This window comes from Vicia villosa, linkage group LG4 (genome assembly GCF_029867415.1).
Source record: "Vicia villosa cultivar HV-30 ecotype Madison, WI linkage group LG4, Vvil1.0, whole genome shotgun sequence".
In the NCBI taxonomy this organism is placed as follows: domain Eukaryota; kingdom Viridiplantae; phylum Streptophyta; class Magnoliopsida; order Fabales; family Fabaceae; genus Vicia; species Vicia villosa.
Genome location: NC_081183.1, coordinates 149,985,790 through 150,000,725, shown reverse-complemented (window position 1 = coordinate 150,000,725; position 14,936 = coordinate 149,985,790). Strand labels below are relative to the sequence as shown.

The 14,936-nt window shown below is 36.9% G+C and overlaps 1 protein-coding gene across 1 annotated transcript; it reads right to left on the bottom strand.

Moving 5' to 3' along the window:
* Positions 1–2,463: 2,463 nt before the first annotated feature.
* Positions 2,464–3,216, bottom strand: LOC131598065 (uncharacterized). Its single transcript, XM_058870703.1, has 2 exons — positions 2,869–3,216; positions 2,464–2,712 (listed from the first exon to the last, which is right to left on the bottom strand). Exons 1-2 carry the CDS (start codon positions 3,214–3,216, stop codon positions 2,464–2,466), a joined length of 597 nt encoding a protein of 198 aa, XP_058726686.1.
* Between the last annotated feature and the right edge of the window lie 11,720 nt (positions 3,217–14,936).

Here is a 14,936-nt window from a genome sequence, read left to right as displayed (position 1 = left end):
GTATAAAGTGAGCAGACTTCGTCAATCTATCAACAATAACCCAGATAGCTTCACAATTCTTAACCGTCCTCGGCAAACCAGAAACAAAATCCATAGATATGCTATCCCACTTCCATTTCGGAATAAACAACGGTTGCATAGCACCATATAGCTTCTGATGTTCAATTTCCGACTTCTGGAAAGTCAAACAAGAGTAGACAAATTTAGCAATCTCTTTCTTCATTCCAGGACACCAAAATAACTTCTTCAAATCATGATACATCTTGGTAGCACCTGGATGAATACTCAATCCACTACGATGTCCTTCTTCAAGAATGTTTTTTCTCAACTCGGCAACATCAGGAACACAAACTCGATCACCAAACCTCATTATACCATTCTCATCAATCCTGAAATCACATCCTTTTCCTTGGTTAATTAAAGTCAATTTATTAACCAAATCCACATCAGCTTTCTGACCTTCTCTAACCTCATCAAGGATACCACTCGTCAGCTTTAGCATACCCAATTTAATACTATTAGGAGTACTTTCACATACCAAACTTAAATCTCGGAATTGTTCAATTAAATTCAATTCCCGCACCATTAGCGTAGACATATGTAAGGAATTCCTACTCAATGCATCAGCAACGATATTCACTTTACATGGATGGTAATTCAGCCCAAAATCATAATCTTTAAGAAACTCTAACCATATTCTTTATCTCATATTAAGCTCTTTCTAATCAAAGAGATACTTTAGACTCTTTTGATCACTAAATACTTCAAACCTCGAACCATACAGATAATGTCTCCATAATTTCAATCCAAAGACTACCGCTGCCAATTCTAAATCATGAGTCGGATAATTCCTTTCATGCACTTTGAGTTGTCTCAACGCAGAAGCTACAACCTCTTGATTCTGCATTAATACACCTCCCAATTCCATCAACGAAGCATCACAATAAACCACAAAAGATTCCGTCAGATTCGGCAAAATCAAGATCGGAGCACTAGTCAACCTCTTCTTCAACTCTTGGAATCCTTCTTCACACTTGGAATCCCAAATAAACGCTTGCCCCTTTCTAGTCAACTTAGTTAACGACAATGCTAACTTCAAAAATCCTTCAATAAACTTCCTGTAGTAATCCGCAAGACCTAGAAAACTACAAATCTCCGACGCGGACTTCGGCGCTTTCCACTGCGATACCGCTTCAACCTTCGTAGGATCTACGACAACGCCATTATTGGAAATCACATGACCAAGAGAACTTACTTCCTCTAACTAGAACTCACACTTCAACAACTTCGTATAAAGTTTCTTCTCTTTTAACAATTCCAATACCACTCTTAGATGTTCCGCATGCTCTTCATTAAGCATGTCCATGACTGACTTTTAGTTTACAAAATCGACTTTTTGTCCTGGTAATACAAAAATTATTAAATTAATATATTTTCATTTTTCTTAGCCAATTAAAATTAATTTTTTTTTATTTTTTTTACTATTTTCAATATTTTTAAATGCATTATTTAATTATTAATTAATTAATTATAATTTATTATATTTAAAATGTATTTTTAAAACAATTAAAAATAACAAAAAATGAAAAAAAAAATAAAAAACATCCATTCAATATGGCGGCCACCTGAAGAGGTTTTTATTTTATTAAAAAAAAACACCTAAAAAATAGCATATTGAGATTATATTTTGAGAGGGTGGCAATTGAAGAATTTATTTTCTCAAAGGTGGCATATGGGTCAAAATTCCAAAAATTATAGCTTAAAAAGTAACAACCATTATTAGTTTTCTTGATATGTGTAAAAAGTCAAAATATGACAATTAAAAAGGAAATGAGGGAGTATCATAATTAAAGAACCAGGCTCTAGTATTTTTCAAGAATATCATCATTTGATAATTGTTACTCTCTCCGTCTCACAATAGGTGTCTTCTTTGAAATTTTCACACTTTTTAAGATAATGATTAATTGTTTTGACTTTATTGAGAAAATGAATTTTATTTATTAAAATAATCTTATTAATAATAAATTGTGGAATAGTTACATAATTGAAAATACAATAAATAAGAGTAAGTTAATGAAAGTAAATAATAAATATTACATTGGTATTTTAAAGGGATAAATAATTTGAGACAAATAAAAAAAATATATCTATTATAAGATGGAAGGAGTATATAGTATATAATATATAAGATATTTTACTTAATTAAATTTAATATATATATATATATATATATATATATATATATATATATATATATATATATATATATATATATATATATATATATGATTATTTAGTTATTTAATATGAGTGAAAGTTATAGATAAAAAAATTTGGGAGGGCCGTTAACATAAAATAAAGATTATAAATAAAATATAAATAATATTTTAAATAAAACATTAATGTTAAAATAAATATAAAGTTAATTAATAAAAAAATTAAATTACATGACTTAAAATCACCTTAAAGTAATGCCTTACGCGTTCCGAGTGACTTGAAATCGTCAGTAATTGACTCAGAACTAATGCTTGCACTAATCTCCCCTTCAATATATACCGTCATGCTATCTCCAAGAAACCCATCATCCATCTTGTTTCTCAACTTAGTCTTAATAATTTTCATTGCTGAAAAAGATCTCTCAGTTGTGGCCGTAGAAACGGGAAGAGTCATGATAAGACGGAGTAGTCTATCAATCAAGAAGTACGTTTCAACCTGTCCAGATGCAACTAAACATGAACGTAGTTCTTGAATAGTTGATAAATTATTCAAGTTTGATGCTTGACGAGTAACAAATAGAAAATGTTGGAGTTGAAATTGCAAATTATTCTTCTATTGATCACTAAAATCCATAGGATAATATTTTTCAACTAAAGAACAAATAGTATCAATGCTAAAAGCTTTATATCCATCCTTAGGAGACAGAGAACAAGAAAGAGTTGACAAATTCATTGTTTGCTCACTGAATCTGCTATTCAACTCCTGTAACTGTTTGTCAATAGTAGTGAAAAAGATTTCAACTTTAAAGCAATGTTGAATTGTGACTTGATTCTCTTCAAGGCGGGAGCATCCAAATCTTGTTGTTGAATGAACATCATTAAGATCAGGAATCTCAATACCATGCTTTTCACAAAAAGATATCACGTTAGTAAACAATATATCCCAACCATTTTCTCTCAAACCTTGAATAAGATGTTTTGTTGAACGAACCAAGTTCATTGCATTAACTACATCTTGGTTTTTTTTGTAAAGCTTGACAAAGCATATCAGTTATTCCCATGATTTCTTTCATCTAGTGCAAAATAAATATAAAATCAAATGCCTTCAAGTAATTGTAACAACTATCTGCATCCCCACGTGTAGTCTTTTACCTGCACATCATCCACTTGGATCACATGAGACGGATCCACAATGTATTTCCTCAGTTGAGACACATGAAATACATCATGCAAATTCGCAAGCGTCGGTGGTAAAGCAACACGATAAGCCACTTCTCCTACTCTTCCAATAATTTGAAACGGACCAATAAAACACGGTGTCAACTTCCTTGACTTCAGCGCTCGACCAACACCCGTCGTAGGAGTCACTCTCAGAAACACATGATCTCCTTCTTGAAATTCAAATGTTCTAAGTCTCTTATCGTGATAGCTCTTCGGACGACTCTGAGAAGCTTTCATCTTCTCCTGAATCACTTTAATCTTTTCTGTCGTCTCTTGAACAATCTCTGGTCCAATTACCGCACTCTCACCGGATTCATACCAATATAATGGCGTCCTACATCTTCTACTATACAAAGCTTCAAACGGAGCCATACCAATGCTCGAATGAAAAATGTTATTTTAGGTAAATTCAATAAAAGGTAAATAACTATCCCACGCACCACCTTTTTCCAACACACAAGCACGCAATAAATCTTCCAACGATTGAATCGTTCTCTCCGTCTGACCATCAGTCTGCGGATGATAAGCAGAACTCAATCTCAACTTAGTACCCAACACTTTCTGCAAACCTTCCTAGAATCTCGATGTAAACCTTGGATCTCTATCCGACACAATACTCGTAGGAATACCATGTAAACTCACTATCTTCTCAATATACAATTGAGCTAACTTCTCCATTGAATAATCCATTCTCATCGGTATAAAGTGAGCAGACTTCGTCAATCTATCAACAATAACCCAGATAGCTTCACAATTCTTAACCGTCCTCGGCAAACCAGAAACAAAATCCATAGATATGTTATCCCACTTCCATTTCGGAATAAACAACGGTTGCATAGCACCATATAGCTTCTGATGTTCAATTTCCGACTTCTGGAAAGTCAAACAAGAGTAGACAAATTTAGCAATCTCTTTCTTCATTCCAGGACACCAAAATAACTTCTTCAAATCATGATACATCTTGGTAGCACCTGGATGAATACTCAATCCACTACGATGTCCTTCTTCAAGAATGTTTTTTCTCAACTCGGCAACATCAGGAACACAAACTCGATCACCAAACCTCATTATACCATTCTCATCAATCCTGAAATCACATCCTTTTCCTTGGTTAATTAAAGTCAATTTATCAACCAAATCCACATCAGCTTTCTGACCTTCTCTAACCTCATCAAGGATACCACTCGTCAGCTTTAGCATACCCAATTTAATACTATTAGGAGTACTTTCACATACCAAACTTAAATCTCGGAATTGTTCAATTAAATTCAATTCCCGCACCATTAGCGTAGAAATATGTAAGGAATTCCTACTCAATGCATCAGCAACGATATTCACTTTACATGGATGGTAATTCAGCCCAAAATCATAATCTTTAAGAAACTCTAACCATATTCTTTATCTCATATTAAGCTCTTTCTAATCAAAGAGATACTTTAGACTCTTTTGATCACTAAATACTTCAAACCTCGAACCATACAGATAATGTCTCCATAATTTCAATCCAAAGACTACCGCTGCCAATTCTAAATCATGAGTCGGATAATTCCTTTCATGCACTTTGAGTTGTCTCAACGCAAAAGCTACAACCTCTTGATTCTGCATTAATACACCTCCCAATTCCATCAACGAAGCATCACAATAAACCACAAAAGATTCCGTCAGATTCGGCAAAATCAAGATCGGAGCACTAGTCAACCTCTTCTTCAACTCTTGGAATCCTTCTTCACACTTGGAATCCCAAATAAACGCTTGCCCCTTTCTAGTCAACTTAGTTAACGACAATGCTAACTTCAAAAATCCTTCAATAAACTTCCTGTAGTAATCCGCAAGACCTAGAAAACTACGAATCTCCGACGCGGACTTCGGCGCTTTCCACTGCGATACTGTGGTGTCGTTTTCTTTTACCTCCCCGTTTCACTTGGGAGGACGGCACGCTAAACCCTTCACGCGAAATTTGGAAGGAGAATGCGCCCGTGGTGGGATGAATTTTATTTCAGTTCTTCCTACGATATCACACGAACTTTCTTATTTGTCCTACGAGTAGGAAAGGGAAAAAAAGATCTCAACTAAACCCTAGGAGTTTGCTAAGTGTGGGGATTTACACCTAGACTAGAAATTCTGGAGTCCGGGAGGTCGGTTATACATAGGGAAGTGTTTAAACACCCTACATATCTGTAGTACTCTACAGGAACCTTCTCTGTGTCATTGTGTTTGTGTTTGCTGCTAATGATTGGGAAAGTTTCTCCTTTGTGTTAGGAGAAGGAATTGAATTGTTTAAAGAAAGACAGACAGATAGACAGACTGACTATTTTTGGTATTTTATTAGCTCGCTGAGATTCCTTGTGAACCTCATGCCTACATATCCCTAGTGGAAGTCAGAGCTTAATGTAGTTCGGGGAACTAACTAGGGAAATTAATGTTTTTTGGTGCCTTGCTTGAAGCTCAAGGTTGAAGCTTGGAATTAAATCTCTGTTTACAGTAAAGAGACATGAAATCATCTCTACAGAGAGGTATTTATACTATTCTACCACAAACATTTTGAAGGAGTGACAGAATAACTGGATTCATTTCATTCAAGAGGGGGACCTTACTTGTGTGTGCAAGTATGCCAGTCAGATGCCTCTTAAATGAAAGAAAGTTGCTCGTCCAAATTAGGGAAAGTGTACAAGTCTGGGGATGTGCCAGAGCATGTCTTTCAGAGTCCTAAATGGGAGACTTTGATTGAAATTGAAATTGAAATGTTTGTTTGTTTGAATGTGGTAGAGTAGTAAAAATATCTCTCTATAGAGATAAGCTATGTCTATCTACTGTATAAAAGATTTGACTTTAGCTGGCTTGTATGAGGCCCAAGCTTGAGGCTTTTTGATTGATTAATTAATATTATTGACTCTGGGAGATGACTCCACTGGGGATTAATTACAGGGTATTTTTGTGTTCTGTACAAAGCCCAGAATTGAGGCTGACTCTACTTAGGGAGACTCTATTTATGTGCCTTGTACAAAGCCCAAGGTTGTGGCTAACTGTTGAGGATAATTGAACGAATGACTCTATTTTATGTGCCTTGTACAAAGCCCAAGGTTGTGGCTAATTCTAGCTAGGGAAAACATTATTTTCTTCCTTGTACAAAGCCCAAGGTTGTGGCGGACTCTTAAATGAATTAAGTATGGATGACTATATGGGGAAAGATCCCAAGTGTTAGGAATCTTTGACACAGGAAAGATATGGTTTATCTGCCTTGTACAAAGCCCAAGGTTGTGGCTACTGAGTGATGAAGGACTTACTGGGGAGACTCTATTATCTGCCTTGTACAATGCCCAAGGTTGAGGCTGACTCTTGACAGGGGAGTTTTATTGTTTGGGTGCCTTGTATGAAGCCCAAGGTTGAGGCTAACTGTTTTTGTTGGTTTTAAATCTACTGAGGAGGTTTTATTTATTAAAAGACTCTTTTTCTTTGGAAGCTAACCCTTTCCAGGGATTTTGACTCAGCTGGTGAATTTGTCTGTTAAAAGACTGACTTTATCATGTTTTTTGGAGGCTGACCCTTTCCAGGGGTTTTGACTCTTTTGGGGAAATTATCTCCTAAGAGAAATGAATCTTTATTATTTGACATTAATTGACTTTGGAGGCTAACCCTTTCCAGGGGTTTTGTTAAAATGAAAGGCAGAAAGATTATCTAATGGAGACTTCTTGTTTAAAGCCCAAGATGAAGGCTGACTCAATGCTGAGGATGACCAAACATGGATCCTAGACTCTGCTAAGGAAGATTGATGAAGATAAGGGTGACAGAGACTGTCCATGTCTCTCATTCCAAAAATGTACTCAATGTGAAATTGAGACAAACTTAGCTTGTTTAAGGTCTGGTTTAAATTGGAAGAAACTCACCAGGGTAGGCTAAAAAGGTGACTAAAGACCTGTTCCTATGTTTATAAGAAACCTGATGGGTCCTTGTATACAAGCTCAAGAGGAAGCTGGAAATGCTTTTAAGAAGCCTGTGGGTCCTTGTACAAAGCCCAAGAGGAGGCTAATCGAGGGTCCTTGTTATAGCACAAGAGAAAGCTATGTAGTTTTGAACTTATTTTGGCTCTAAGCAAATGGGTAAGAGGTTTCACCGGGAATAATTCCTCTTTGGGTGGATGTGTCCTATTATTTGGATTCTAAGGTTTTTGCCAAGATGTTTCACCGGGAATAATTCATCTTGGGGGTTTGAACTACAGATCTCTAATTAGGAAAGAGCCTTCACCGGGAAGACATTCTCAATCCTAGGTCATATTCCTAATATATATATATAGTTTAGCTGTCCTAAGGTTTATACTCAAACGTAGTTCTAAACTAATATATGCACAGTTTATATTTGACAATAATTTAAACAAAGACTGTAAATTGAAAGCTTGTAAAGCCTAACCTGGATGGAGTGGAGGCCATTGCAGAAGTATGTACAGAGCCTCAACAGTATTTTTGTTGTTTTGTTGATAGCAGTTGAATATATATGATAAACAGTTAATGGTTTTTGAAAACAGAAGAAGTGAAGATGGACAAAGGTCACATAGGTATCTGAAGAGTTTCACCGGGAATAATGCCCTTCAAATACCAGAAGAATGTTTTGAAAACAGAAAGAAGATTTTGAAAATACAGTTTTGAAAACAAGCTAAGAAGAGAGGGTTTTTGGGACTTACACTCTATTAGAGGCCCAGTACTTTACAGTACTGGTTATGAGAGCAATTTGAAAATGATTTTGAATGATACAAGGTTTTGTTGTTTGAAAACCTTAATCATTTTATTTAATCAGAGATTGAAAACAGTTTTAAGAATTGACAAAAGTCAACTTAATTAAAGTAAAAATAAAGATTTTACTTAATTAAGACCTAATCAATTAGGGTTTTATCATAAAATTATTCACAAAGTAATTAAGTTAAAACAAAATGAATATATGTATTTAAAACATTTTAATATAACACTTAAATCATACTACTTTAAACCTAATAAAAATATATGAAATAAATAATATTTTTATGATTTTTTTGATTATTCATAAAATAGATATATTAAATGACAAGTGTGTGAAAAATGAAGTGAAAATGATTTATTTTGATAGGTTAAATAATTTGTTAAAGTTGTGAAGGAGTTAAATGGGAAAAGTGGTAAAAAATATGGTTTTGTCGCCAACCAGGTTTGAACTCACGCCCTTTGTATTACCAGCCCAAAACAACACCACTGAGCCAACGCGCGCTTGGTGTCATATGCATGGTTCCATTGCAATTCATATATTACTCAAATGCATAGAAGTAAAAAAGAAATAAAATCAAAAGGTCTGGGGCGAGGGGGATTCGAACCCCAGACCTTGGGCACGCGCAACACACAAACACTCTCTACCACTGGGCTATCACGTTTTAGTCGTTAATGAAACAGGTATCAATCAAAATAAAATAAACTTAGACCTGAGTTTGAAAATTGCGCGCCACCACCATCTTCGTCTTCAACCTCAAGCTCCATGAATTTGAATTTCTGAACTCACTCGTTTCTCAACCATTTGCCATGATGTAAACATGAAACTTGCTCTAAATTCACTCACGATTCTAAATATGTAACTAACATGAACTAATATTATCTACATCTAACTAATTTACCAGAAATCGTGAAGAACCCTAAAATTTCAAAATTAAATTAAATGACTATACTGAAAGATAAATGGATGATGATAGAGGGTTTTCAATCCTCTGATGATGCTGAACAAGATAGAATCGAGCTATTTCACAAAGAGTACTTAAATTAGAGAGGTGAAGTTCAGAAACTTACCTCTGAAAATGGAGGTCGTGAGGATGATTGAGGACACCTGGGCTTGAATGAATGATCTCAATAGCTTCCCTGAGACTCAATGATGCTAACTGGATGCTTATTGTAGCCTGAATCCTTCTGAATTGTTCTATGGACCTCCCTCGATTTGAGCTTCAAGTGAACATGGAGGGTGTTGATTCTCGAGTTACAGATGAGCTGCAGCCATCTGGTTAGCTTCACTATGACCTGAGGAGTGTGTCTGGATGATTGGCTTGCCTTGAAACCTTCTGAATCACTCCATGGACCTCCAACTGCAGATGCTCCAAAGTGAGAGCAACAATGGTGTTCCTCCACCTACAGAAGTGATCCAGGTGCTTGGATCACCTCAAATGACCTCCCTTGAGATGTTAGAATGCTCACTTCCCAAAGATAAGCTCTGGTTTGAAGAAATCGATTCTTCTTGCCAAAGAACTTTGAAAAACAATGAACAAGAGAAGAGAAAGAGAAAGCAAGTAATATGGTTGCTTTGGTGTGTTTTTCTACTGAATTGTGCTCTCCTATTTATAGGCAAATGTCTCAGTACTGAATGAGAGAGTGAGCTTGCTTAGTGAAGCAAGTTTGGTTTCTTAGCCATGAAGAAATTTCAAAGAATATCCAAGTGTGATCATTGCATTTTCGAGCCACCTCCCCTACCCATTGATTCTATCTGATCTTAGGGGACAATTCAGATGCAAAGTGAGCTCTAATTGGTTGGTGAGAAGATTCCTTGGGTGATTCATCAATTTGCCATAAATTCACAAATGTAATCATTACATAATCACATGTTCTTGTTTTTAGAATCTTCTTCAATTCTTATGGCATGGTGAAAATGAATGCATGGCATGTTTTCAGATGTGTTATGGGTCGTGTAGCATCCATAAGAGAGGTTATTTGCACAAAATTTGCAAAGTCCAAAAGTGTCCATGACCTATAATTTCACTTCATGAGGCCAACTTTGAACAAGCATAACTCCTAGCTCAAATTGAATTTGGAGAAGGTTGAACACAATTTGGAAAGCCCTAAACATCTACTTTAAATCATTAGTTTATGTCTTCTTCAGAATCATTTGGGAAATTTGTGAAAAATGAGCCCAAAGTTGGATGAAAACTAGGTTAAAACACTTAGAAAAATTTCTAAGTGTTTATGACCTAAACTTCAAAATTTCCAAAACTTCATAAATGGTTGATCTTTTGAAAAAAGTTCCTTTGTAAGATGTTGTTTTATTTTGCAAGATCTACAACTTTCATGTTGGAAGTTTTTTGAGTTGTGTAGGTGAAATTTTGAGTTCTCACCATGCCTTCAAAAACCCTAATTCCCGACTTTTCGCTCTTTGATGAATTTCTTTGAATTTCTTTGGCCAAATGACTTTGACATCCATATATTGATGATATTGATCTTTGAAAGTCATTTTTTGACCAAAAACATTAAAAGTCAATGATGATCCTTCACAGTTGACTTTTTCCTGACAAAGTGAATTTTTGGGCTTTTGTGTAGAAATAAGATCTTCTCCCCAAATGGATGATATAAATGGATTATATTGAGGTAGTAGAGATCCTTGAATCATGTCTTGAGTTTTGGATTCATGCCCTGATCAGAAGTCAACTATCTTGGTGAATTAGGTCAAAACCCTAATTTGTCGACCATGTGAAAATAATGACTGTAGACTTTGAATTGAAGTGTGATGTCCAGTAGATCCTGTCATATGAGTTATTTGAAGATGATTGATGTCTTTGAATGGTTCCCTGGGGCTTTTTAGGGTTTCCCAAAAGTGATCCCTGATTTTAGTCCTTGATAGGCTCAAAACCCTAGTCTGGTGACCTGAGTAAACCTGTACTCAGATGACTGGATGTCTAATCAATCATAGATGAGAAAAGTGAAGTTTTTGAGCCCCATGATTGTATTAGAGACTAGTCTTTGTATTGATTGATCCTTTGCCTGAGCTTTCTTGTCTTTGAGCATCCTCGATTAGGTACCAGATGGAGAAATGACTGCTCTGGGAACTTGTCTTGACCTGATGAAAAATCCTGAAGATATGCCATCTCAGGGGGGTCAAAAATTAGGGTATGACAGATGCCCCTATTTAAGTTTCTTTTATCCGGAGGGAGAGAGATTGAGATCTCGATCTCTCCTGCGTAAAAGAGACTTAAATATCAAAGAATGCCCGAATTTTGGGCGCTCCTGAGATGTTGTAATTGATAAAATCTTTGCATGACTTGATCCCGTTTTCGCACTTGGCGGGGGATGAGGAGACAAACTCCTGCAGAAATACTTGATGTGGATTCTGGTGAATGGATGGCAATGTAGGATGCGCAATCCATCTTCTTTAACTAAGTGCTGATACTTAGAAAAAGGTAAACAACCTCTCCTCGTTTCGGATGTCCATATCTCGAAACTGGTCTCAGTTGCGTTTGGACGATATCTCAGATAAAGAGAAAATCTCCAAAGGTTTGTTTCCTCATCAAACTTCTCATCAGCACTTGGAGACGAGACGCCATTTGATGGTAAATAAAGAAACTTCAAAGGTTTGTTTCCTCGTCAAACTTCTTATCAGCGTTTGGAGATAAGATGCCACTTGACGGTAGTAAAGAAACTTCAAAGGTTTGTTTCCTCGTCAAACTTCTTATCAGCGCTTGGAGATAAGATGCCATTTGACGGCTGTAAAGAAACTTCAAAGGTTTGTTTCCTCGTCAAACTTCTTATCAGCGCTTGGAGATAAGATGCCATTTGACGGCTGTAAAGAAACTTCACCATCTTCCCTTTTGACTTGACGTCTTTGAAAGAATGTCATATGGCCTCATGATCTTTTGAGGGGCTAATGACTTTGTTTGAAGGCGGACGAACTGTTTTCGGGGTGAAAACTGCTATTCGTCAACTGATGCCTGGGGAATCAACGAACTGTTTCCCTAAGAGGAAAACTGCCATTCATCGACTCTGTGGGGAGTTAAACATCCCAGAAACAGACAAACTGTTTGAAGAAACTGCCATTTGTCGATCTCTTGAGTATTTAACAGACAAACTGTCTTTTCTTGGGAAAAGACTGCCATTTGCTAATTGCTAGGGGAGCAAACTGTCTTCTACTGAAAGAGACTGCCATTTGTCGACCCTGTCATGAAAGAAAGCGAGCAAACTGTCTTTTGCTGAAAGAGACTGCCATTTGCTGACTTTGTTATGATAGAAAGTGAGCAAACTGTCTTCTGCTGAAAGAGACTGCCATTTGCGGACTTTGTTGTGATAGAAAGTGAGCAAACTGTCTTCTGCTGAAAGAGACTGCCATTTGCGGACTTTGTTGTGATAGAAAGTGAGCAAACTGTCTTCTGCTGAAAGAGACTGCCATTTGTCGACCCTGTCATGAAAGAAAGCGAGCAAACTGTCTTTTGCTGAAAGAGACTGCCATTTGCTGACTTTGTTATGATAGAAAGTGAGCAAACTGTCTTCTGCTGAAAGAGACTGCCATTCGCGGACTTTGTTGTGATAGAAAGTGAGCAAACTGTCTTCTGCTGAAAGAGACTGCCATTTGCGGACTTTGTTGTGATAGAAAGTGAGCAAACTGTCTTCTACTGAAAGAGACTGCCATTTGCGGACTTTGTTGTGATAGAAAGTGAGCAAACTGTCTTCTGCTGAAAGAGACTGCCATTTGCTGACTTTGCTGTGATAGAAAGTGAGCAAACTGTCTTCTGCTGAAAGAGACTGCCATTTGCGGACTTTGCTGGGGAATCTGAACTATCTTCTGGATGAAGACTATCATTTGCTGATTCCGCTGGGGAATCATTTGTCGATCTGCTGGGAGATTCTGAATTTTCCTTTGACAAGAAGTGGCACCTCTTGACCCTGCTGGGGAAATACCAAACCTGTAGGGAGTTCCGGAATGTGAAGCAGACTATCTTATCTGAAGAAAGACTGTCGAATGTCGCTCTGCAGGAGATTCTCGGCTGAGGAATTCCAAAAGTGAACAAACTATCTCTTTGAGGGAGACTACCATCTATTGACTTGCTTGGGGAATTCTCTCTACATGGATCGTTGTCTTGAAGGAAAAAGTTTCTCCAGGACTTGCAGGGGAAACTTAAGTTCATGCCCTCATGACTCGGGCATTCTCATGATTAAAAGCCTAATTTGACTATGCAGTTATGATGTAATGTATGCATGAGTATTATGACAATTATAAAATGTAAAGTGAATGTGAATAGAGTTGTCGCGGATGTAAAATCCTATGATACGTCTTGAATTCTTGTTGATCAGAAGATGTCCTCTTCTTGTAGTTCGAACTCTGTTGGGAATACCTGGTTATCAGTTGTCCGCTGTCCGAAATGAGTAATATGAATTGAAGTGAAGATCCGTCATCGGGAGATGTTCGCAAAGCGACCTCATGGGGAAAACTTGATTCCCGGAATCTCAACCGTTCTCGGAGCAACTGTTTGCATTCTTCCTATTGTTTGTACACCTTAGAAAGAAATTTCACCTTTGTTTTTGCAAGTAAATTCATTTTTATTTTATGAAAACATTTGTTCCAAGAAAATGACTGTTAAAATTTAAAATGCATTTCAAGAAACTGAATAAGACTAGATTGCAAAGGAAAAGCACAAGGCTCAAATTATTATATATGGAATGGTAATCAGCCAAATGCTTGATTCCATGGAGTATTTACAAAGTTGGAAATTGGTAATTTTTGGGAAAAGGGCTACGATGAAACGTGACGACCGTTATCTTTCCTTTCCACTCCGAGTTGCGCTGTATTCGTGCTTCGTAGAAGATGACCTGCTGCTGATGAATACTCCGCTATGGATTTTTGAATGATCAAGTTTGTCCTGAACACAGTTACTTGCCATATATCCCTAACTTTTGCGTAAACTACCCCTTTCGGGTTTTAAGTTTACCGGGATTGATTATTTATTATTTTTATGTCTCTAACTTTTGCCTGAATCGCCCTTTCGGGTTTTCGATTCATCGAGACGCTCTTTTTTGCCTAAGCCGCTCTTTGCGAGTTTTCAACTTAGCGAGCTGTTTTTTTTGTTTATTTAGGCGAAGTATTTCTTGACTGCGTCGACGTTCACAGGACGGGTGAATTCTTCTCCATCCATAGTCGTGAGTATTAAGGCTCCTCCTGAGAAAGCTCTCTTGACCACGTAGGGGCCGTCATAATTGGGAGTCCATTTCCCTCTCGAATCTGTGAGAAAAGATTGAATCTTTTTGAGTACAAGATCGCCTTCTTTGATTGTGCGAGGTCGAACCTTTTTGTCGAAAGCTTTCTTCATTCTTTGTTGATATAGCTGTCCGTGGCATAAAGCTGTCATGCGCTTTTCTTCGATTAAGTTCAATTCATCGAATCTGTTTTGACACCACTCGGCTTCTGTTAATTTTGCTTCCATCAAGACTCTCATTGATGGAATCTCAACCTCTATTGGTAGGACTGCCTCCATGCCATATACAAGGGAGAAAGGAGTCGCTCCAGTCGAAGTACGTACTGATGTACGGTAACCATGAAGAGCATACGGGAGCATTTCATGCCAATCTTTGTAAGTGATGACCATCTTCTGAATGATTTTCTTGATGTTTTTGTTAGCTGCTTCTACAGCTCCATTCATCTTTGGCCTGTAAGGAGATGAGTTGTGATGTTCGATCTTGAATTCTTCACAAAGCTCCTTCATCATTTTGTTATTCAAATTTGACCCATTGTCAGTGATTATCTTGC

Bases quoted from the DNA above. Each gene is read 5' to 3' on its own strand.
- LOC131598065 (XM_058870703.1), bottom strand. From the start codon at position 3,216: ATGAACTTGGTTCGTTCAACAAAACATCTTATTCAAGGTTTGAGAGAA. The intron at 2,713-2,868 runs GTTGAAAAATAT...GCATCTGGACAG, and splicing joins TTGATACTATTTGTTCTTTA to GTTGAAACGTACTTCTTGAT.